At 42.6% G+C, this 24,932-nt stretch overlaps 1 protein-coding gene across 1 annotated transcript in view; it reads right to left on the reverse strand.

Annotated features, from left to right (window-relative positions):
• Positions 1-17,599: 17,599 nt before the first annotated feature.
• LOC120047535 (NADP-dependent malic enzyme-like) overlaps positions 17,600-24,932 on the reverse strand; it is a 113,507-nt gene continuing 106,174 nt past the window's right edge. Inside the window, exons 8-14 of the mRNA XM_038993061.1 lie at positions 24,233-24,330; positions 23,415-23,528; positions 22,182-22,287; positions 21,363-21,505; positions 20,295-20,468; positions 18,517-18,615; positions 17,600-18,135 (exon numbers count right to left, since the gene is read on the reverse strand). Coding sequence (XP_038848989.1) covers positions 17,968-18,135; positions 18,517-18,615; positions 20,295-20,468; positions 21,363-21,505; positions 22,182-22,287; positions 23,415-23,528; positions 24,233-24,330 — 902 coding nt within the window. The 3' untranslated portion in view covers positions 17,600-17,967. The remainder of the gene's footprint in view (positions 18,136-18,516; positions 18,616-20,294; positions 20,469-21,362; positions 21,506-22,181; positions 22,288-23,414; positions 23,529-24,232; positions 24,331-24,932) is intronic.

The raw sequence follows: 24,932 nt of genomic DNA on the forward strand, positions 1-24,932 counted from the left end.
AATGTATTTTTAGAGGGTAATGGTACTTGATGCTCCTGTGAATCATCACAAGAATATCTTTGTTGATGAAGTGGGCTTCAACCTGGCCAAAACTCGTCGCCGTGGGTGGAACCTCATCGGCCAACGGGCGACCGTCCAAGTGCCTAGACAACGTGGGGGAAATATCTCCATGTGCGCAGCTATCTCTAACATGGTGTGGTAGGATGTAGGCCATTATTTGGATCCTACAACGCTGATCACCTCATTGTGTTTCTTAATGAAATTCAGCAGGCTTGTCAAGGTGACGGCGTCACCTAATGTCATTGTTTGGGACAATGTCAGGTTCCACCATGCAGAAGTGGTTCAGGCACGGTTTTGGGCCTGTCCCAGATTCGTGACCCTATACCTGCCCCCATACTCTCTTTTCCTCAAACCTATTGAGGACTTTTTTTCAGCATGGAGGAAGGTATACGATCACCATCCCCATGACTGTGCCACCCTCCTTCTGGCCATAGATAAGGCATGCGACAACGTCAATGCAGACCAATGTCAAGCTTGGATTTGCCATGACAAAATCTTTTTCCCATGTGATGTGAAATGTTCCCTCTAAGCTGCACGCATGTGTGGGTGCACAGTAGCCCCGAGACTGCCATGCAGCTCCCTCTGGACTGCCATGCAGCTCCCTCTGGACTGCCATGCAGCTCCCTCTGGACTGCCATGCAGCTCCCTCTGGACTGCCATGCAGCTCCCTCTGGACTGCCATGCAGCTCCCTCTGGACTGCCATGCAGCTCCCTCTGGACTGCCAAGCAGAGCGCAGAAGAAATATCAGCCCATGGAGAGAAGCAGTAGATTGAACTTCACTCAACTTTCTAGAGTTTTCCCTTGTTAGTTAACACTATCAACGTTTCCCTTTACTGTGGCAATAGTGATCGAATGAATGCAATATTAGCCAATTTCAGTGCAACATACCGAATCAAAACAAACTATGCAAGAGATTATGTAGTAGGCAGAACGCATCGGAGCAGGATTCTATTGTGCAAGACTCAGCCCCTACTCTACAGAGACCAGTGTCGCATAACCAATCAGAGCTGCAGTAGGCCTATATGCAAATAGACCATTGCCATATACTGTATGGATCTGTGCTATTTACTCTGAACTGGACTGTGTTTACAGCTGTGGTCATGAGTAGATGTGCTTGTTTTGAGATCAAAGCAAAGGCTGCCCATAGCCACCTGTGCACATTTTGTTCATATCCTTTCCTAGTTACTAAGTTATTAGCCCAGTTACAAATAATTTGTAGTCAGCAATAGGGGAGTGATTGCTTCTAACAAGAGCACAACATGTGTAGGGAGAGGGTATAATAATTTGTCTGATTCTCTGTAATAATGGTATGGGAATAATAATGAATTTTATTTTGTAAAGTGGTTTCTTGCATCAAACAACACAACATTTCAAACACTTCCTTGTCTGAAGGAGAAGTGGGTAAACCGGTTAATGTCAAGCTCTGCATGTTTTTTTCAAAAGTCTCATGGAATGTAGGCCTACATTGAACACCACACATTGGCTGTTACTGTAGGCTGAATGATAGAACAGCTATTTCCATGTTAAAATGTTATGGGATGCATTTTCTCCATTGTTTTTGATGGTAGGCTACTATGGTATGCCTACATTATGATCAAATAGCCACAGTAGCCTACTTGACCACTGTTAAAACTAACTTCTTCAGGCTAGGGTCTATTTTTCTCCACTTCCTGTCTGACTGACCTGCCAAAAAGTAAACTGCCTGTTACTCAGGCCCAGAAGCCAGGATATGCATATAATTGGTACCATTGGATAGAAAACACTTTGACGTTTGTGGAAATGTTAAAATAATGTATGAGACTATAACACAATTGATATGGTAGGAGAAAATCCAAAGAAAAACCAACCGGATTTTTTTGGGGGGGAGAGCCCATGCTCTTTCAATGGAAAGCTATGGGTCCTATGCAATTCCAGCTCCCAGATTGCAATTCCTGTGGCTTCCACTAGATGTCAACAGTCTTTGTTCAAGGTTTCAGGCTTGTTTCTTCCTAAATGAGGAAGAATTTTGAGTTTTGGTACTGGGAGTCAGAGTTGGAAATCAGTCTGTGCGCGCGTGACGAAGAGGACGGGCACTTGCTAATTTTCTTTTCTATTGAACATACTTCTTTCCGTATGAAATATTATAGTTTAACTACATTTTCGGGTACCTGAGGATTTAATAGAAACATATTTTGACTTGTTTTAACAAAGTTTAGCGGTAGCTTTTTGGATTCCTTTCTCTGCATATTGAACGAGTGGATTACTCAAATCGATGGCGCCAACTAAACTTGTCATGTTTTGTCTTTCATCATGTCTTGTCCCTGTGCTTCCCTCTGCTGGTCTTATTAGGTTCTTTCCCTCTTTCTCTCTCTCTATCGTTCCGTTCCTGCTCCCAGCTGTTTCTCATTCTCCTAACGACCTCATTTACTCTTTCACACCTGTCCCCTATTTTGCCCTCTGATTAGAGTCCCTATTTCTCCCTCTGTTTTCCGCTTCTGTCCTTGTCGGATTCTTGTTTGATGTTTGCTGTTCCTGTGTCCTTGTTCCGCCCTGTCGTGTTCTTTGCCTTCTTCAGATGCTGCGTGTGAGCAGGTGTCTATGTCAGCTACGGCCAGTGCCTTCCTGAAGCGACCTGCAGTCTGTGGTCGCGTCTCCAGTCGTTCCTCTCTATTGACGAGAGGATTTCAGTTCCTGTTTTGGATTGACCATTGATAATATCCAGGAGAATCATTATTTGTTTATTACTGGAATAAAGACTCTGTTACTATTACGTCGCTTTTGGGTCCTCATTCACCAGCATAACAAAACTGACTTTTTGGGATATGAAGAAGGATTTTATCTAACAAAACGACCATGCATGTTGTAGCTGGGACCCTTGGGATTGCAAATCAGAGGAAGATTTTCAAAAAGTAAGTGAATATTTAATCGCTATTTGTGATTTTACGAAACCTGTGCTGGTTGAAAAATATTTTGATGTGGGGCGCCGTCCTCAAACAATCGCATGGCATGCTTTCGCTGTAAAGCCTATTGTAAAATCGGACAATGCAGTTAGAATAACAAGAATTAAAGCTTTTAACCGATATAAGACACTTGTATGTACCTAGATGTTTAATATCCATAATTTTTATGATTATTTATTTGAATTGCGCGACCCTCCAATTTCACTGGAAGTTGTCGACAGGTGTCCCGCTGACAGGACGCCTAGCCCTAAATCAAAGTGGGTACAGCCTCAGTGTTCACAGTAAATGGACGCTGGAAGTTGCAAAGAATTTTCACAACATTCTGTGTGAAAATTGAATCTATTTTAGAATAAGGCTGTAACATAACAAAATGTGGAAAAAGTCAAGGGGTCTGAATACTTCCCGAATGCACTGTATTTTACAATCTATTTTACAATAGTTATCTTTTGTTTTTTACTCATATCCTTCCGCTACCCTCAACCCCACCCATTTATTTCCAGTTTGATTTCTATTTGCAATATATTTTTCAACTGTGCTGTGTCACAAAGGTTCAGAACCTATATACATTTTACGAACACAGTATATTTCACATTAGTCATCTTGTTGCTATTAGTCCCATCCTTCACCTCCACTCAACCCCTCCCATCTATCTCTTAAACCTCTACTTCATCACCCTCCCGGATCCGGGATCCTCCTCATCAAAAAAGCTGACTAGCATAGCCTAGCCTAACGGGACAGGGATATCATATAATATAATTTTCATGAAATCACAAGTCCAATACAGCAAATGAAAGATAAACATCTTGTGAATCCAGCCATCATTTCCGATTTTAAAAATGTTTTACAGCGAAAACACAATATGTATTTCTATTAGCAAACCACAATAGCCAAACACACAACCGCATATTTTCACCATGTTTCCACCGCATAGGTAGCTTTCACAAAAACGACAAAATAGAGATAAAATTTATCACTAACCTTGAACAACTTCATCAGATGACAGTCTTATAACATGTTATACAATACATTTATGTTTTGTTCGAAAATGTGCATATTTGAGGTATAAATCATAGTTTTACATTGCAGCCACCATCAAAAATAGCACCAAAGCAGCCAGAATAATTACAGAGAGCAACGTGAAATACATAAATACTCATCATAAAACATTTATGGAAAATATATGGTGTACAGCAAATGAAAGATAAACATCTTGTGAATCCAGCCAATATTTCCGATTTTTTAAGTGTTTTATAGCGAAAACACAATATAGAATTATATTAGCTTACCACAATAGCCAAACACACAAAGGCATTTATTCACCACAAAGGTAGCTTTCGCAAAAACCAGCAATAGATATAAAATTAATCACTAACCTTTGGACAACTTCATCAGATGACAGTCTTATAACATCATGTTATACAATACATTTATGTTTTGTTCAAAAATGTGCATATTTAGAGCTGCAAATCGTGGTTATACATTGTGAATAAGTAGCAACATTTCCCCAGAATGTCCGGAGATATTTTGGACACTCACCTAATCTGACCAAAGTATGGCAAATGAAAGATACACTGGTTCTTAATGCAACCGCTGTGTTAGATTTTTTAAAATAACTTTACCACAACATACAGCTTGGGTTATTGTGAGACAGCGCTCACCAACACGGCGGAGAATAGGCATCAACATATTACACAGAAATATGAAATAACATCATAAATGTTTTCTTACTTTTGCTGAGCTTCCATCAGAATGTTGTACAAGGAGTCCTATTTCCAGAATAAATCGTTGTTTGGTTTTAGAATGTCCATTTCTTCTGTCGAATGAGCAACCTTGGCTAGCATTGTGGCGCGAACATTCCCATCCTCTCTTGGCGCAAAGAACGGAAAATTCCAAAAGTCCCATTAAACGTTGAATAAACTGATAAATCTCGGTTGAAAAAACCTACTTTATGATGTTTTTCTCATATGTATCAAATAAAATCAGAGCCGGAGATATTTGCCGTGTAAACCGAACGCTTTTCAGAAGACAATGTCGAGCTCCCCCGCGCGCCGTCGAAGACAAAGAAAATACCGGACCTGTCACTCCAAGAGCTCTTATTCGGCCTCAGATCAAGCTAGACACCCCATTCAACCTTCCACTGCCTGTTGACATCTAGTGGAAGGCGTATGAAGTGCATACATATCGATAAATAAAAGCCAGTTGAATAGGCAGGCCCTGAAACAGAGCCTCGTTTTCAGATTTTTCACTTCCTGTATGGAAGTTTGCTGGCAAATGAGTTCTGTTTTACTCACAGATATAATTCAAACAGTTTTAGAAACTTCAGAGTGTTTTCTATCCAATAGTAATAATAATATGCATATTGCATAATCTAGAACAGAGTACGAGGCCATTTAATTTGGGCACGATTTTTTCCAAAGTGAAAACAGCGCCCCCCTATTGACAAGAAGTTTTAACATCATCCATATTGGTTTTCTATTTGACGTCTATTTTTCAAATGTGCTGTGATGTTTCACAAAATTTCGGAACCTTTCTGTTCTCAAAGTTTCTACAGATTGTAAATTAAAGATAAAATTTTTGCTAAAAGTATTATTATATTAATGATTGATTGACTAGGACTTTTCAAATCACCCAGTAGTGCTACCTGCAGAGTAAGCTCAAGGTAAATTTCGCAATTTTTCTGCCATTTCTGGACCTGCGACCATCCCAGGACCAAAACAAATGAAGTAAATGTCTCTTCGCAGCTAAATCTGCAGAGCTGGGATGGTTGTTTCCCACATATACAGTTGAAGTCAGAAGTTTACATACACTTAGGTTCGAGTCATTAAAACTTGTTTTTCAACCACTCCAAAAATTTCTTGTTAACAAACTATAGTTTTGGCAAGTTGGTTAGGACTACTTTGTGCATGACACAAGTCATTTTCCCAACAATTGTTTACAGACAGATTATTTCACTTCTAATTCACTGTATCACAATTCCAGTGGGTCAGAAGTTTACATACACTAAGTTGACTGTGCCTTTAAACAGCTTGGAAAGTTCCAGAAAATTATGTCTTGGCTAATTGACATCATTTGAGTCAATTGGAGTTGTAGCTGTGGATGTATTTCATTGATGTATCATCAATGTAATTGACTGCATCACTTCCAATCCCCCATATATATTTTTTGCAAATATATATATACACACACAGATATATATATATATATAAATATATATATATATATATATATATATACAGTTGAAGTCAGAAGTGTACCTACACCTTGGCCAAATATATTTAAAAACTCAGTTTTTCACAATTCCTGACATTTAATCCAAGTAAAAATTCCCTGTCTTAGGTCAGTTAGGATCACCACTTTATTTTAAGAATGTGAAATGTCAGAATAATAGTAGAGAGAATTATTTATTTCAGCTTTCATTTCTTTCATCACATTACCAGTGGGTCAGAAGTTTACATACACTCAATTAGTATTTGGTAGCACAGACGTGGTATGCATGCTCATTTGCATTGGTCATGCTCGGTATGCTGTTTATCAAACGGAACACGTTAACCAGATTTGATACATTGCCAGAGTATAACAAGATGCGTTTTCTTGAGATACGATTGAGATTATCTGTCCAAACATTAGACTAATAAAACGTTATTATTAGACATGTTTTGAAAACCTTACAGAAAAAGAAAAAAAACTGACTGTTCCTTAAATTCTTCCTTACAAGGGACTATGTATAACACCTATTTCCAAGTGTAATGTTAAAAAACGTTTTCAAGTGTATTAAACTGTTAATAAAAATGTATATCTGGTAAAATGACTGTTTTTCTCTTTACACATTGTGCAAATGCACAACAACAACATCATATTCTGACACTGTCTAAAACGTCACCAAAAGCTACCAAACGTTAATACATTGTGTAGGCCTATGTCTGATTACTGTAGTGGATCTCCTTGAGTTCCCTAGTCACAAACATAGGCATGTGGAATTGTACAGTACCTTAAGAAAGTATTCACACCCCTAGACTTTTTCCACATTTTGTTCTTACATGCTAAATTTGAAATTAATTAAATGTAGATTTTTTTTTGTCACTGGCCTACACACCATAATGTTACCATAATGTTAAAGTGGAATTATGTTTTTAGACATTTTTACAAATTAATTAAAAATGAAAAGCTGAAATGTCTTGTCAATAAGTATTCAAACCCTTTGTTATAGCAAGTCTAAATAGAATCAGGAGTAAACATTTGCTTAACAAGTCCCATCATAAGTTGCATGTGCAATAATAGTGTTTAACATGATTTTTTAATGACTACCTCATCTCTGTACAAAATAGAATTATCTGTAAGGTCCAGTGGAATTTCAAACACAGATTCAACCACAAAGACCAGGGAGGTTTTCCAATGCCTCGCAAGAAGGGCACCTATTGGTAGAAGGGTAATTTTTTTTTTAAAGCAGACACTAAATATCCCTTAGAGCATGATGTTGTTATTAATTACACTTTGGATTGTGTGAATACTTATGTAAATTAGATTATTATTTCATTTTCAATAAATGTGCAAAAATATGTTTTCACATTGTCATTATGGGGTATTGTGTGAAGATGGGTGAGAATAAAAGGCACTTTCTGAAGGCACTGTATACCATAAATCTCTTCACAAATGGACTAAAAGCTATGTCTGTGTAATGTCCTCTGGAATACAATGTTCAAAATACTGTGTATCTATGTAAAACATGTACTGTACACCAGCAACCCTCAAACCAGTGGTCATCTTAAATAATATAAATGACATCAATATCTGTTGTACTGTAGTTCAGTGCCTGTACACTATGGAGCCATGTCATGTGGTAAAAATGAAACCCATGGTATGCTTACACAATAGTGTCATGTCCAATATCGAATATAACTCTCACTATCAAGGGAGGACGTTGCATGCAATTTTTCTGTTGTTGATATCTACAGTACACACACACACACACACACACGTTGAAACTCAGAAGAAAAGTCAACATGCACAGTTTTTGTGCCAAAACATTGTAGTACATGAGTTAAACAAAGCAATGGTTGAATCAATCAACATTGTTTCCACATCATTGAGACAGCTGAGGAACCCTTTTGGAACCCTTTTTTCTAAGCGTGTAGAAAAACAAGGGATTTACATAGACATGCATGTTTAATTTGTCCCCTATGACTGTACTAAATGGAGCCTATCTCCCGAGTGGCGCAGCAGTCTAAGGCACTGCATCTCAGTGCAAGAGGCATCACTACAGTCCCTGGTTCGAATCCAGGCTTTATCACATCCGGCTGTGATTGGGGGTCCCATAGGACGGTGCACAATTGGCCCAGCGTCGCCGGGGTAGGCCGTCATTGTAAATAAGAATTTGTTCTTAACTGACTTGCCTAGTTAAATTTAAAAAATAAAACTAACTACATACAGCTGAAGATGCAGCAGAAGAGGAGAATCACATAATGTCCAGGTGTTCTCATTTCTTTCAAATGCCTGTTTCTCCCTAATAACACTGCCTTGCGCAGTCACCCGTTTGAATTGCCAGTAATCCGTATTACAAGGACCACTTCAGTGTTACCAGATGTTCTGGCTAAGAATCCTCATTACGCATCTAAAAGACCTGGTGAGAAAACCCCTACTAGATAGGTAGACACAGACAGCTCCAAATATGACCTGGGAATGGGAAATTTTTTGTCTTGTCTTCATTCCTGTCTTCATTCCTGATTTCGGCACAGTTGAGAAAAGAAATGGGAAACTATTAGACAACGGCAGAGATCTAACATGAAGAGAGCACATTTTGACACTCCTCTGTTATGGCCCCAATGAGCCCACATGTGTTTGGGGGAATCAAAGTCCAGGCAGGCAGGCACGGAGGCGGCCAGGGATTCCTATCTTCCTTCTAGGCAGGGGGCTGACTGCTGGAGCACTTTGCGGAAAGATAAGGGGATGAAGACGATAAATAATTGCTTTATCGTCTGAAGGACGGGAAAGAGAGCATCACTTATAACTGAGTGGATAGAATACGAAAAACAACAAAACAACAGTGGTATCATAAATGAGCCAGACATGTCAAAAGTCCCCACATAACATTGCATCGTCGTGATAGCTACTGTATGGTCGGATGTTCTCATTTCTTTTGCAAGCCTTTTTCATGAAGGAACCGTACATTAAGCTCCCACGCCACATCACAAGACGTGATAGAGCTATGTAGCTATGGTCGGGCATTCTAAGGTCTGTTGCTGCCTTAAAATATGGCCTTGCCCAGTCACCTGTTTGAGCAAGTGATCTGTATTACGGGGTTGACCACTTCTCACACCCAGACAGAAGCTCAAGGTCACTGCTTAGCAGCATCCGTCCATGGGTACCTCTCACTGTGCTGAAGTCAGTGTCAGTATTTTTATTTGTTTTTATTGGTTACTCTGTCTTCAAAAGAGAACATTACAATCAATGTTTTTACTTTACTTCTTGAACTTCTCAAATACGGACAAATAATGTCTCAGACAGTTCTCTCAGGGTGGTTGTGAGTCATTAGGTGGAATAAGATCAGTCTTACCAGGGGCTGGAAGACCTACTGAAGACTCAAAACAAACAATACCGTTCTTCTCAAGAGGGTGTATAGACAATAAGGTTTTTACGAATCTATCAAACAATATGATGACAGACACCAGAGTATGTGAGTGGAGCAGCGCTGGAGTGGAGCGAGGAGAGGAGCCTGTCCAATTAGACTGGAGTGGAGCGAGGAGAGGAGCCTGCCCAATTAGACTGGAGAGTGGAGCGAGGAGAGGAGCCTGTCCAATTAGACTGGAGAGTGGAGCCTGTCCAATTAGACTGGAGAGTGGAGCGAGGAGAGGAGCCTGTCCAATTAGACTGGAGAGTGGAGCGAGGAGAGGAGCCTGCCCAATTAGACTGGAGAGTGGAGCGAGGAGAGGAGCCTGCCCAATTAGACTGGAGAGTGGAGCGAGGAGAGGAGCCTGTCCAATTAGACTGGAGAGTGGAGCGAGGAGAGGAGCCTGTCCAATTAGACTGGAGAGTGGAGTGAGGAGAGGAGCCTGTCCAATTAGACTGGAGAGTGGAGCTAGGAGAGGAGCCTGCCCAATTTGACTGGAGCGAGATTCCCAAAGGCTGGAGTGTCGACCTTCTCTCCCGCTCCAATAGCGCTCACTTCACGAGCTCAGGGCATATCCGGCCCAGCATGCATTTGTAGTCTACTTGTGTGCTGCTATAGGCCCTTGCTTTAGCTACAGTCATGGAGTTACCTAAATATTTTCATTCAAAAACGGAAAAATCACATAGGTACAAAATCAAGGTGACTTACAAAGATGAGGACCAAGAGCAAGAGAGGGAGTGCTGTGATGTAATGTCCACAACCAAAGAATCATTGGAATCTGAAAGACACAAATCCCGAAAGCATGATGGTGTACTTACTACGTTGCACATGCTAAAAGAAAGGAATGAGGTGGTTAGCTAATTAAGTGTGTCATTGTAGCAAAGTATTTGTAAACAAAAAATCTGATCTCTTAAAAGTTTCCTTCATTTTTGTTCTATTATCTATACAATGACCTGGTCATTATTCCACCATAATTGTTTTTGGCCCAATAGGCCTGGCATATTCCATCTTTCAAGGAGCTTTTCCTTTTGTTGGGTTATTTATTTATTTAATAAATACAAATATATATATACCACTTTTTCTCCCCAATTTCATGTTATCCAATTGGTAGTTACAGTCTTGTCCCATCGCTGCAACTCCCGTATGGACTCGGGAGAGGCGAAGGTCGAGAGCTGTTCATCCTCCGAAACACGACCCCGCCAAGGCGCACTGCTTCTTTGACACACTGCTTTGACACACTGCACTTTGACACACTTCTTTGACACACTGCACTGCTTCTTTGGTCGCTTAACCCGGAAGCCAGTCACATCAATGTGTTGGAGGAAACACACTGGCGACCGAGTCAGCGTGCATGCGCCCGGCCCGCCACAGGAGTCGCTAGAGCGCGATGGGACAAGGACTTCCCAGCCGGCCAAACCCTCCGCAAACCTGGACGACGCTGGGCCAATTGTGCACGGTCTCATTGGTCTCCCGGTCGAGGCCAGCCACAGTCTGGGATCGAACCAGGATCTATAGTGACACAGCTAGCACTGCGATGCAGTGCCTTAGACCGCTGCGCCAGTCGGGAGGCCTGGTTGGGTTATTTTCCCTAAAAACCTTTAGTACCTCAAATTTAAAAAACTCTGCATCCCTGCCCAGCCTGGCAAGAGTGGCCAAAAGGGTGTTTAACATCTACAGTAGCTCTGCAAGCACGTATAGGATATTCTCCGCTGCTGGCCTGCTTGCTCTCCAGGCACTATCACATGAGCCTGAAGCCAAAGACTCTGGCCAAACTGGTGTTTATAAAATACTGAGTGCTGAATATCCCTGACTTCCTACCAGCCTAGTGTGTAGCAATTGCAAATGTTTCACAATACATTTCTTTATAGGCTATAGCCTTGAAAAAATTGAAATAATATAGCCTAAATAATGAATTTCTGTTCCTTCTCAGGCTCCGTGTCTGGCTCCTGACCTATTTAGAGTGTTTATATGCTGTTTAATATGACATGTCGCCTATTTGAAATGATGAGCGCTTTCTTACATTCACATTTTCCTGTTTATTATAATACTTTTCATTCAAAGCATATGGTTTGGTGTCAATACTTCAAAACCAAATGGTAGGTCCAGGTAGTCACACAAATTGATGGGTGTTGGTTAAATTGTGATTTTAATGAATGGAGCGAATTTGGAGAGGCAGTTTTTTTTCTTGTGAGCAAGGAGCGGATTTTAGCTGAGTGGTTGGAAAGGACATGGAGTACCGGAGCATGATCACCGCTCCATGAGCAATGAGCGGGATTTCTGACCACTCAACTCCACTCACATCCTCTGACAGACACTAATACAGTGTATGGTCAGGACCCCATCCTTATTGTTTGCACGCCTTATATAGAATACCTTATGGTAAGCTTCTGACCCTTTTATATACCAAGAGAGTTCTCAACCATAATTATCATGCCGGTCTACATCAATTCTGACATTCAACAAACTGTATGGGGCCATAAACAAACAAGAAACAGCTCACCCAGAGGCAGTGTTTCTGGTGGGTGGAGACTAACGCGGGGAGGCATAAAACCGTCCTACCTCACTTTTACCAATACTAGGGGCGTTAAAACTCTAGACCACTTTTATTCTACCCACAGAAACGCATACAATGCCCTCCCTTCTGCAAATCTGACCACGAATCCATTCTCGTGCTTCCTGTTTACAAACAAAGGCTCAAACAGGAGGTACCAGTGATACGCTCAATATGGAAGTGGTCGGATGAAGCAGATGTGAGGCTACAAGACTGTTTTGCTATGTTCGAGATACATCCGATACCATTGAGGAGTTTTACCACAACAGTCATAGGCTTCATCAATAAGTGCATAGACGATGTCGTCCCCACAGTGACTATACGAACATATCCAAACCAAAAACGATGGATTACAGGCAATATCCACCAAGGATAAAGGCTAGAGATACCACTGACAAGGAACGGGACATGGATGGATACAAGAAAGCCTGCTTTGACCTCCAATGAGACATCAAACATGCAAAAGGCCAATACACTCAGAAAAAAAGGGTTCCAAAGGGGTTCTTTGCGAAGGGATAAGGTTCTACCAAGAACTGTTTTGTTCAGAAGAACCGTTTTTGGAAGAAAGGGTTCTTTGATTCTTTGGAAGGCAAGGATTCTTTGGAAGGCAAAAATGGTTCTACAAAGAACCATATATTTCCCAGCATGCTCTATTGCAGGGAGACTTTCAACATTGTTTGTTTTACTGTTATTTCAGTTGTTTTTGCATTGATTGTGCAGCATAAAATGTATCAACCAAAGATAAATAACATATCATTTTCTAAACTAATCTAATCTGTTTGTAATTGGTTGTTCCAGTTTTCAATCTTCACTACCATGGCAGTCATTCTGAATGCAGGTTGCGGGTGATTAACAATTATTCTTGTTGGATATCCTAACTCTAGCTGGATTCCAATAGGAATTACACATCACTTTGCAAGCCAGCATAATGTGACTTGCAGGCCTGATGTGGCCTGTAAACCAGGAGATTCCTAACACCCTTGTGTTAGGGCATAACTAGGCCCTCAAAGAAAGACCTTATATATGCAATGTATTGTCATAAATCACTATGTAAGAATGCTGTTCATAGACTACAGCTCAGCGTTCAACACCATAGTCCCCTCCAAGCTCATCACCAAGCTCGGGAACCTGAAATTGAACACCTCCCTCTGCAACTCAACTGGATCCTTGGACTTCCCGATGGGCCGGCCCCAGGTGGTGAGGGTAGGAAACAACACCTCCGCCACGCTGACCCTTAACACGGGGGTCCCACCGGGGTGTGGACTTAGTCCCCTCCTGTATTCGCTGTTCACCCACGACTGCCTGGGAATGCACGACTCCAACACCATCAAGTTTTCTTACGACACAACAGTGGTAGGCCTGATCACCGACAGCAATGAGACAGCCTACAGGGAGGAAGTCAGAAGCGTAGCAGTGTGGTGCCAGGACATCAACCTCTCCCTCAACGTCAGTAAAACTAAGGACCTGATCGTGGACTATAGGAGAAAGAGGGGAGAGACCCCATCCACAGGGCTGTGGTCCACACACACCCGCACTGTTGTGAAGAGGGCACGGCAACACCTCATCCCTCTCAGGAGGCGAAAAAGACTTGGCATAGGCCCTCGGATCCTCAAAATATTATATAGCTGCACCATTGAAGGAATCTTGACTGACTGCATCACCGCTTGTTATGGCAAATGCACCGCCTTCGACCGCAAAGAGCTACAGAGGGTGGTGCAGACAGCCCAGTACATCACTGGGGTTGAGGACCTCTATATCAGGCGGTGTCAGCTCTCGTATCAACAGGCTCCGAGACAGCTTCTACCCCCAAGCCATAAGACTGCTAAATAGCCATAATACTGCTAAATAGTTCAGATAACCATTAATTGACTATCTGCACAGAACCTATCTTGACCTGACCTTGTGCACACTCACTAGACAATATTTGTATTATTTTTAAACTCTGTATCGTACACGCACTAACACACACTCCATTGACACCTCCACACATTCACATACACTAAATACGCACACACTAAATACGCACACACAACCACATAACACACACATGCGTACCGACACAACAAACACACTTTTACACATCATTTGCTGCTGAAACTCTGTTCTTTCTTTTATTCTTATTATTATACACTGCTCAAAAAAATAAAGGGAACACTTAAACAACACAATGTAACTCCAAGTCAATCACACTTCTGTGAAATCAAACTGTCCACTTAGGAAGCAACACTGATTGACAATACATTTCACATGCTGTTGTGCAAATGGAATAGACAAAAGGTGGAAATTATAGGCAATTAGCAAGACACCCCCAATAAAGGAGTGATTCTGCAGGTGGTGACCACAGACCACTTCTCAGTTCCTATGCTTCCTGGCTGATGTTTTGGTCACTTTTGAATGCTGGCGGTGCTCTCACTCTAGTGGTAGCATGAGACGGAGTCTACAACCCACACAAGTGGCTCAGGTAGTGCAGCTCATCCAGGATGGCACATCAATGCGAGCTGTGGCAAGAAGGTTTGCTGTGTCTGTCAGCGTAGTGTCCAGAGCATGGAGGCGCTACCAGGAGAGAGGCCAGTACATCAGGAGACGTGGAGGAGGCCGTAGGAGGGCAACAACCCAGCAGCAGGACCGCTACCTCCGCCTTTGTGCAAGGAGTAGCACTGCCAGAGCCCTGCAAAATGACCTCCAGCAGGCCACAAATGTGCATGTGTCAGCATATGGTCTCACAAGGGCTCTGAGGATCTCATCTCGGTACCTAATGGCAGTCAGGCTACCTCTGTCGAGCACATGGAGGGCTGTGCGGCCCCACAAAGAAATGCCACCCCACACCATGACTGACCCACCGCCAAACCGGTCATGCTGGAGGATGTTGCAGGCAGCAGAACGTTCTCCACGGCGTCTCCAGACTCTGTCACGTCTGTCACATGTGCTCATGTGCTCAGTGTGAACCTGCTTTCATCTGTGAAGAGCACAGGGCGCAGTGGCGAATTTGCCAATCTTGGTGTTCTCTGGCAAATGCCAAACGTCCTGCACGGTGTTGGGCTGTAAGCACAACCCCCACCTGTGGACGTCAGGCCCTCATACCACCCTCATGGAGTCTGTTTCTGACCGTTTGAGCAGACACATGCACATTTGTGGCCTGCTGGAGGTCATTTTGCAGGGCTCTGGCAGTGCTCCTCTTTGCACAAAGGCGGAGGTAGCGGTCCTGCTGCTGGGTTGTTGCCCTCCTACGGCCTCCTCCACGTCTCCTGATGTACTGGCCTCTCTCCTGGTAGCGCCTCCATGCTCTGGACACTACGCTGACAGACACAGCAAACCTTCTTGCCACAGCTCGCATTGATGTGCCATCCTGGATGAGCTGCACTACCTGAGCCACTTGTGTGGGTTGTAGACTCCGTCTCATGCTACCACTAGAGTGAGAGCACCGCCAGCATTCAAAAGTGACCAAAACATCAGCCAGGAAGCATAGGAACTGAGAAATGGTCTGTGGTCACCACCTGCAGAATCACTCCTTTATTGGGGGTGTCTTGCTAATTGCCTATAATTTCCACCATTTGTCTATTCCATTTGCACAACAGCATGTGAAATGTATTGTCAATCAGTGTTGCTTCCTAAGTGGACAGTTTGATTTCACAGAAGTGTGATTGACTTGGAGTTACATTGTGTTGTTTAAGTGTTCCCTTTATTTTTTTGAGCAGTGTATATTATGATGCCTAGTCACTTTACCCTGCCTTCATGTACATACACTACATGACCAAAAGTATGTGGACACCTGCTCTTCGAACATCTTATTCCAAAATGATGTGCATTAATATAGAGTTGGTCCCCCATTTGCTGCTATAATAGCTTCCACTCTTCTGGGAAGGCTTTCCACTAGATGTTGGAACATTACTGCGGGGACTTGCTTCCATTCAGCCACAAGAACATTGGTGAGGTCGGGCACTGACTTTGGGCGATTAGGCCTGGTTTCGCAGTTGGCGTTCCAATTCATCCCAAAGGTGTTCGACGGGGTTGAGGTCAAGGCCATGTGCAGACCAGTCAAGTTCTTCCACACAGATCGACAAACTATTGTCATGTGAAAACAGGAAAGGGCCTTCCCCAAACTGTTGCCACAAAGTTGGAAGCACAAAATCGTCTAGAATGTCACTGTATGCTGTAGAGTTAAGACTTCCCTTTACTGGAACTAAGGGGCTTAGCCTAAACCATGAAAAACAGCCCCAGACCATTATTACTCCTCCACCAAACTTTGCACGATGCATTGTGGCAGGTAGCGTTCTCCTGGCATCCGCCAATTCCAGATGGTGAAGAGTGATTCATCACTCCAGAGAACGCGTGTTCACTGCTCCAGAGTCCAATGGCGGCGAGCTTTACGCTCCTCCAGCCGACATTTGGCATTGCTCATGGCGATCTTGTGTGTGGCTGCTCAGTCTTGGAAACACAATTCATGAAGCTCCCGACTAACAGTTATTGTGCTGACATTGCTTCCAGAGGCAATTTGGAACTAGGTAGTGAGTTTTGCAACCGAGGACAGAGGATTTTTACGCTCTACGTGAGCTTGTGTGGCCTACCACTTCGTGCCTGAGCCGTTGTTGCTCCTAGACGTTTCTATTTCACAATAATAGAACTTACAGTTTACCGGGGCAGCTCTAGCAGGGCAGAAATTTGACGAACTGACTTGTTGGAATGGTGGCATCCTATGATGGTCCGATGTTGAAAGTCACTGAGTTCTTCAGTAAGGCCATTCTACTGCCAATGTTTGTCTATGGAGATTGCATGGCTGTGTGCTCAATTTTATACACCTGTCAGCAACAGGTATGGATGAAATAGCTGAATCAATCAATTTTGAAGGGGTATTTACATACACTACATATACAAAAGTATCTCCCTCAAATATCTCTGCACATTGATCTGGTACTGCTACTCCCTGTACATAGCTCCATTCTTGTATATTTTATTTTATGTCTTATGTTATTTTATTTGTATTATTTTTAAACTCTGTATTGTTGGGAAGGAATTGTAAGTAAGCATTTCACGGTTTTACTCTAATTTACTCTTGAGTTTACAGTGAATGTGGTGCCCACAAACATTGTGAATATTGCCTTTAATAGGCACATTGTTGACAGAGCAACACGCTTCTCTATAACCCTGGCCTTTGTGTATGGATGACAGACTCTTACCAGTATATCCATGGGAAAAGAGTTAGTCATGCTACTTTGGGACGGCATGTGACATAAAAGACCCACTCTCCTCTCACCCTGTGCATCCCAGCCAACAGTCTTTCTCCTAGTTATATGTTTTATACACACATTTTCTGTTAGCTTTGAAGATAGAATTTTCCCTCTTAGTACGACAGGGTCACGGGAGCAAACAATGGTAATGCTCAAACCTTACCCAAGAAACCCCTAAAAGTACTGTACACACACAAACAAACACAATGACAGCAGATATGAAGTAAACAATCATTTAAACCATTTATTTGATCATGTCTATTTTGGCTCGTATCTATCACATTCATTAAGATATTTTCCCTTTTACATCAAAACCACATTCACCATTGTCTTGATATTGCACTTCTGTAGTCTCATTTACATTACATTTAAGTCATTTAGCAGACGCTCTTATCCAGAGCGACTTACAAATTGGAAAGTTCATACATATTCATCCTGGTCCCCCCGTGGGAAATGAACCCACAACCCTGGCGTTGCAAGCGCCATGCTCTACCAACTGAGCCACACGGGACCAGTCTCCTTCACTCCTTTCCTGGATCACTTCTCCTTTGTGCCCCATGTCCCTCGCCCTCAGTCCCTCCACCACATCACATTTTGCATGACTGGATGGTCATGGCGTCCTCTGGCCAGCGGTAAGAGTCCACAGCAAACTCGTCATAGTCAGGGCTGTAGATCAGGGAGCGCACAAAAGCCTCCTTATCCTCAGGCTCCGGGTACAGCGTCGCCAACTTGTGCTCATAGGCAAACTCCACGATCTGTAAGACACGCAAACACACACACGATAGTTCATAGGTGTACACTGTATAGACTGAGTAGTATACAAAACATTAAGAAAACCTGCTCTTTCCATGACATAGACTGACCAGGTGAATCCTGGGGAAGGCTATGATCCCCGCAGTTGTTAACTCCACTTCAAATCAGTGTAGATGAAGGGGACGAGACAGGTTAAAGAAGGATTTTGTATGTGTGCCATTCAGAGGGTGAATGGGCAAGACAACTCAATATTAGGAAGGTGTTCCTAATGTTTGGTATACTCAGTGTAAGTGTGAAGACCGATTGAGGGTATGGCAGCATGAAGACCTAAGGACATGTTTGTTTGTGTGTGTGTGTGTGTGTGTGTGCGTGTGTGCTCTCACCTTCACGGCCAGCTTGAGAGAGACATCTCTGATGGTGTTCAGGGGAGGGTACAGTCTTCCCTCTGACAGATCCTTCTCTGTCACCAGGTCAGCAATGGTCTGTCAGAGAGCAACCAAATGGATGAGTTATGCACACACAGTCACAAGCAGATATTCGGCATACCTTAACATACACACACATGTTACTGTAAAGAGTATTGAGACGTTGGAATGCATTTTAAATAAAGTTACATTTGATTAGATTTCTATATGATATACCGGTAGGGTGGGTATTAGGGTATAATGAGTGGCAATCAGTGTAGATAATGTAGCTAAGGCTTGACATTCATCCCACCCTCCCCCTCCTTCTGTTGCGCAACCGGCCTCCATCCTCAGTCTACCTCATTGGTAGGCTGAGTGTGGCTCTCATATGCCTGAGGCCCATGATGACAGTATCAAATAAAATATGAAATTGTCATTCAGTAATGCATCACCGTGAAGCTTTAATCGTCTCCCATGTCTGCAGAGCCAGGCAGCACAGAGGAAAGCGAGCTGATTGGCATTCGCACAAGATCAGCCTATGAGAGGTTATTAGTTTGGGCATTTTTTTCTGGTGGTTTATTGACTGGGCTCACAGGGATATTGTTATATTTGCCATGCCACTGAGCTGGGGACAGTCATAAGGACATTTTTAAGTGATTTCCTTAATGATCTATAAGCAGACTGAGTTTCACTGTAGTGTTTTTTGCAGACTTTAGTGTAGTATTCAATGTAGTGTTTTTGTAGACTTCAGTGAATACTGTAGGTTTTACAGTAGTATACTGTAGTATTTACAGTTAACTATAGTATAAACACTGTTGTAAAATAACTAGTATATACTATAGTAATTAATGTAGTGTTTTTGTGGACATTACTGTATTATTTACTATATAGTCCTTTATTATATTTGACATAGAAGTGGAGTCTTTCTCCTTCAGGAAACCTACTGGAGAAATGTAGGTTCCTCCAGTAGGTTGTACATAACCTGTAAGGAGGTAGGACTGGGGTCTGAACAGATAGTTCTGAGATTCTGCTCTCTTCTATATAACTGAGGTGTATACTGTACCTGGCATGTAGGTTTCTCACTCCTGGGTGGCACAAATTGCGATATAGGGGAGGGGAATGGGCAAGGTATATGCACATCCGATACTTTAATATTTACTATAGTTAAAAAGAGTAGTGTTTTTGCAGACATTTTCTGTAGCATTTACTACAGTGTTTTTTTTGCGGATAATGCTGTAGTGTTTACTATAGTATTCTACAGTATACTACAGTTTACTATAGAATTATATAGTAAGTACTGTAGTATTCTATAGTAAACTGTAGTAGTTTTCATGTAGGGTCTCCAGGAAGGAGTGAAGATGAAGAGGGAAGAAGAAAGAGGGAGAGATAAGGGGGAAGAATTATAGCGAGATTGAGTTGAAACAAATAGAGAAAGCGATACGGAAAGGGAAAGAGAGATATTGAGTTGGAGAAAATACATGAATAGAGAAGGTGAAGAAATATACAAGAGAGCGATAGAGAGGGAGTTGAATAGGAAGTGATAGAGAGAATGGAAGAGAGTGTGTTAAAAAGAGACAGGCCAGATATAGGAAGGAAGATACAGAGAGAGTCAGTTGAAGAAGAGAGAGTTGGAGGGTGTGTGTGTTAATTAAGATGATATTTTAATGAGTGCTCTGTCACCAAGCTATTTGAAAGTAAATGAACTGATAATTGGATGGATGCATTTGTGTGTGTGTGTGTGTGTGTGTGTGTGTTACCTCTGCGGTGGTGAGGAAGATCTCATCGGTGACGTGTCGGATTGCACAGGCGGTGACGCCCAGGCCGACTCCAGGGAACACGTACGCATTGTTGCCCTGGCCAGGGAAGAACGTCCGCCCATCAGGGAGGGTCACGGGGTCAAATGGACTGCCACTGGCAAAGATGCCCCGCCCCTGGACCAAACAAGTGTTGAGGGTGTCAACACAGGAAAATATATTACTGTGCATATACTGTACATACACACTGACTCAACCTCTCTAAATTAACTTTCCCCCAGGGTCATTGTAGTAAGTACAATATGTGCTCTTAATCAATTTATGGAGTGGCTGCAAGGCCGAATTCTCTGGACACTTCTTTCCGATCTCTGATCAACTGAACCTTCTGTAGCATGTGCGGGATTAGACGCGACAGTACTCTGGCGAAAACACCGAACGTTCGGCTGCCCAGAGGTGGAATACTGGCAAACTTAAATTCTGCTGTCAATCAAATTGTGTGGTGTTGATCAATGAAAAGCGAAATAACAGTTTTGTGGTTAAAATGCAGACTGTTTAGACTGTGTCCTGCTTATGTTTATGCTACTGCAATATCTTAAGTTACAGACAGAGAGGGTTGTAGCCTACATCCTAACGTAACCTACAAAATATATATATTTTTGGAACATTAGTTTAAAATCGCCACACGGTTTTTATTTCAGCTGTTCAGAAATATGAGGCAGAAATAACCCAAGTACCACTTGAGCAGAACGTGATTCCTTTGTTTAGCTCTGTTTAGCTCTGTTGGTTATTACTGCATTGTCGAAACTAGAAGCACAAGCATTTCGCTACACTCGCATTAACATCTGCTAACCATGTGTGTGACAAATAAAATTTGATTTGATTTGAAGAGGCGTCCAGGTGGGCGGGACAGGGGGCGGAAGTCAGTGGTTTGAGTCGTTCGCACAGTCTCAAGAATCAATTTAACCAGTAAACACAATGCATTCACTTATATTATCTCCTGTACACATACTGTTCAACCACAGAGCTGATCAAGTGTTGAAGTACACAGACACTTCAGACCCACTCCAGTACCTCTGTGATGGTGTAGCACTGCTCGGCAGTGCACTCTGCCTTGCTGGTGGGGTTGCTAAGGGCGAAGATGATCGGCCTCTCGTTAAACGAGGCCATGTCCCTGATGATTTCCTCCGTGAAAGCTCCAGAGATGGCTGCCACACCTAGAGAGCAGGATCGTATTCATTATGCACCAAAAGGAAGAAAACAGACTGAAATAGGGAGGGACTACCTGAACTTAAATCCAATATGAAATGCTCACTTTCGTTTTCCATTGCAAAATGTTTTGCTACGGTGTATCCTAATGAATAAGACCCACGAGAGAACACATTAACCATGCAGACCACTACAAACTCTAACCCAGGGGTGGTAAACCCTCTATCCACCTGGAGAGATATCGGGTAATTGGAATTTCAATTAATCTCAGTGATTTACTGGATTGTATTGAATTGTAACCTGTATACTGTTTTCTATACTATCTCATTCACTTAATAATGTTTACATATCATTACTCATCTCATATGTATATACTGTTTTCTATACTATTCTAGTGTATCTTAGTCCGTTCCGCTCCGACATTGCTCATCCATAAGTATATAGTCTTAATTCATTCCTACTTAGATTTGTGTGTATTGGGTATATGTTGTGTAATTTGTTAGATTATTACTTGTTAGACATTACTGCACTGTCGGAGCTAGAAGCACAAGCATTTCGCTACACCCACAATAACATCTGCTAATCACGTGTATGTAACCAATAAAATTGGATTTATAAATAAAGGTTCACTTAAAATCCAATTGACCCCTCCCTGCCTCCCCAGTGAGCTGATTGGTGTATTACCTATGATGGCTGTGGGTTTGAGCTCATGCACCACATCTACCAGGTACCTCATCTGCTTGTGTTCGTGGGCAAACCTCTCCTTCTCATGGGACAGGTAGTCTCTTCCCTGAGGGTGGAAGAGAGATAGTTGGAAGACAGAATATAATGGAGCTTGTTTCTACACATGCCTACAACTGATGTTCTCTTTGATAATCTCTGAAATAAATACATAGAGGAATTCAAACAGACACTAAGACACAAAGACTATCTGCAAGAGCCAAGGATTCTGGACTTCTCCACCCTAACCCACTTAAGGGAAATAAGCTTGGAGTTTCAGTGGAGTCAAGTGCTATGTGTTCTGGTCACTAGAGGGCAGTGTTGACTCAATGCTGGTCTACAGAGTTGGTGACAAACGTACATCCAGCTTGCCAAAGGCTCCATGGAGTTAGTGACTTTACCAGAATCCTATAAAGTGAATATCAACAGGCACCACCACTCTGTCTGCATGTGTGTCTTTCTGCCTGCCTGAAAGCCTCATCATTTAGTTGATCAAATAAGGATTACTTCTATAAACAATTCCCTCTTCATCTTTTATTGCGTCAACCCTGTGGTCAGAATGACCTTTTCAAGACAGACGGTTCTGGAAAAGGCCATAGAGTGACAGAAGCATGGACACAATACCAGCTTCTGGCGTAAGTGTGTGCGCACTGTGCAGAGTTATTCTTATCATTGATCAAACAGAATTGACTCCACAAACATGCCTCAGATGACAATCTCTGGGTAGTTCTTCAGTCCCCAACCACATGTGGATCATGACAGGGCTAAGACTGTGGCAGTTCTCTGTCGAAATAAATGCAATACAGTAGCCCGTGTCAACACAACAACGGACTCAAAGGACTGGTAGACAACCAGGCTCAAACTCATCCACACCCCGGCAGCATCTGGTGAAACCCTTAATTAAATGCATAACATCTACAGTGTTTCATCCCATTATAGACTCTACCTGTCTTGTTGAACTATGAGAGCTACGACTCTCATTCAGACTCATGTCTGTCTTTCAGTTCATGTATAATAAACAAGGGTTGGGATCAATTCCATTTAAATTCAGTCAATTTTACGAAGTAAACTGAGATTCTGTCAGTCGCGTCACACATCATGAATATATACACGCCTATAGGTCCGGACAGTGGGGACTCCAGACTCCAGGGATGAGTGACACCGGACAAGTGGCCAGAGCGGAGGTACTTGTATCACCTTGACGATGAGGCCCTTGGAGTCAACCATCCAGATCTTCCTCAGAGCCTCGTCTTTGGGGAGTCCCTCCTTCTCCATCGCCATCGTGATGAGGTCAGCTATCCCCATCGCAGCCTGGGGACAAGAGGGAGAGAAAGGGAGGGAGAGAGGGAGAGAGAAAGCAGATGTGATAGGAATGCCTCTGTGCCCCACCATTCACTTCCCTGATCAAACAAGAAATAAATCCCTAGCTTTCACCCCTAAACCCGCAAACAATTTACCCAGTTATTATTCGGACTTATTGTAATCTTGACTCTAGTTAATGCACATATTAATGCACACCTTTCAATTTTGTGACTTAATTCAATGTAGGTCTGTGAAATGCTTGAAAGGCTTGTTTTTCTGTTCTCAGCACAATAACCCTTCACTGTAAATACACTCAAATTCTGCACATTACCATCTACTTCCCTTTCAATACAAAGTGGTCATCCACCAACATGGAAAACACATGAAACAAGGCATTTTAAAGAAGATGGGGGTACTATGGTTCACAGTTAGGCCAAGAGCCCCAGAGGCTAAAATACATTCTAAATGTCTCCCCATTACAAATGATGTTGTGCTAAACACAGTTGTATTTCCATGTTCTCCTGTTTATTAGAGACAGGGTCTGTTGAGCACAGCCTAGTGGTCTACTAGACCTCAATAAAAAGCTCAGTGATTGGGAATGGGTATTTGAAGCAGTGGTCTGTGGTTATTTCTGATTATGTCATTAGGGGCAATCAGTCTGGCGCGTTTCTGAGCAGAGTGAATTTACACATTGACAAGAGCTCTGCACCCACCTCCCCTGCACCCTGGAATACAATGGTATGGTCTGACATCTTGCTCTTGGTGACACGAAGGGCAGCGAGTAGGCCGGCCACCGCCACTGCAGCGGTACCTGAGGGGGGTTTGGGGGGGACAGAGTGACATATATGATTTAGACCTGCAAGTATGAGCTTTCCTCAAGTGAGTTACTATTGCAGTGAGAGAGAGAGTCAATTTGTCTGCAGTAATATGTTGTGTTGTCTGCAGTAATAGGAAGCAGATTTACCGAGAGAGAGAATTAGAGAGAAAATATGGTTTAGATTAGCCTGCTGAAATCACGGCTACCAGGGCTAATTTCTGGGGGAAATTGTTTTATTTGACAGACGAACTAATGGCTCCTCAGACATGGTGTGACTGATACTGTGGTCTCATTAAGGATACAAAAAGTTTGTCTGTGTCCCAAACGGCACCCTATTCCCTATATAGTGCACACAGGGCCCATAAGGCTCTGGTCAAAAGTAGCCCACTATAGAGGGAATAGCGGTGCCATTTGGGACACAAGCCCTAGTCTGGAGTCTCTGGACTTACTGTTACATTACTGTTGTTTTCCACAGGACTCTATCAAACCCAACCCACTGGGGAGAGAGAGGGATCAGGGGCTCGGTGTGTTTGTTTGACATTTGAATTAGTGCTCTATGAACAAGCTATCTGATTTAAACAGAATTGGTGGTTGGG

This window comes from Salvelinus namaycush, chromosome 5 (genome assembly GCF_016432855.1).
Source record: "Salvelinus namaycush isolate Seneca chromosome 5, SaNama_1.0, whole genome shotgun sequence".
In the NCBI taxonomy this organism is placed as follows: Eukaryota; Metazoa; Chordata; class Actinopteri; order Salmoniformes; family Salmonidae; genus Salvelinus; species Salvelinus namaycush.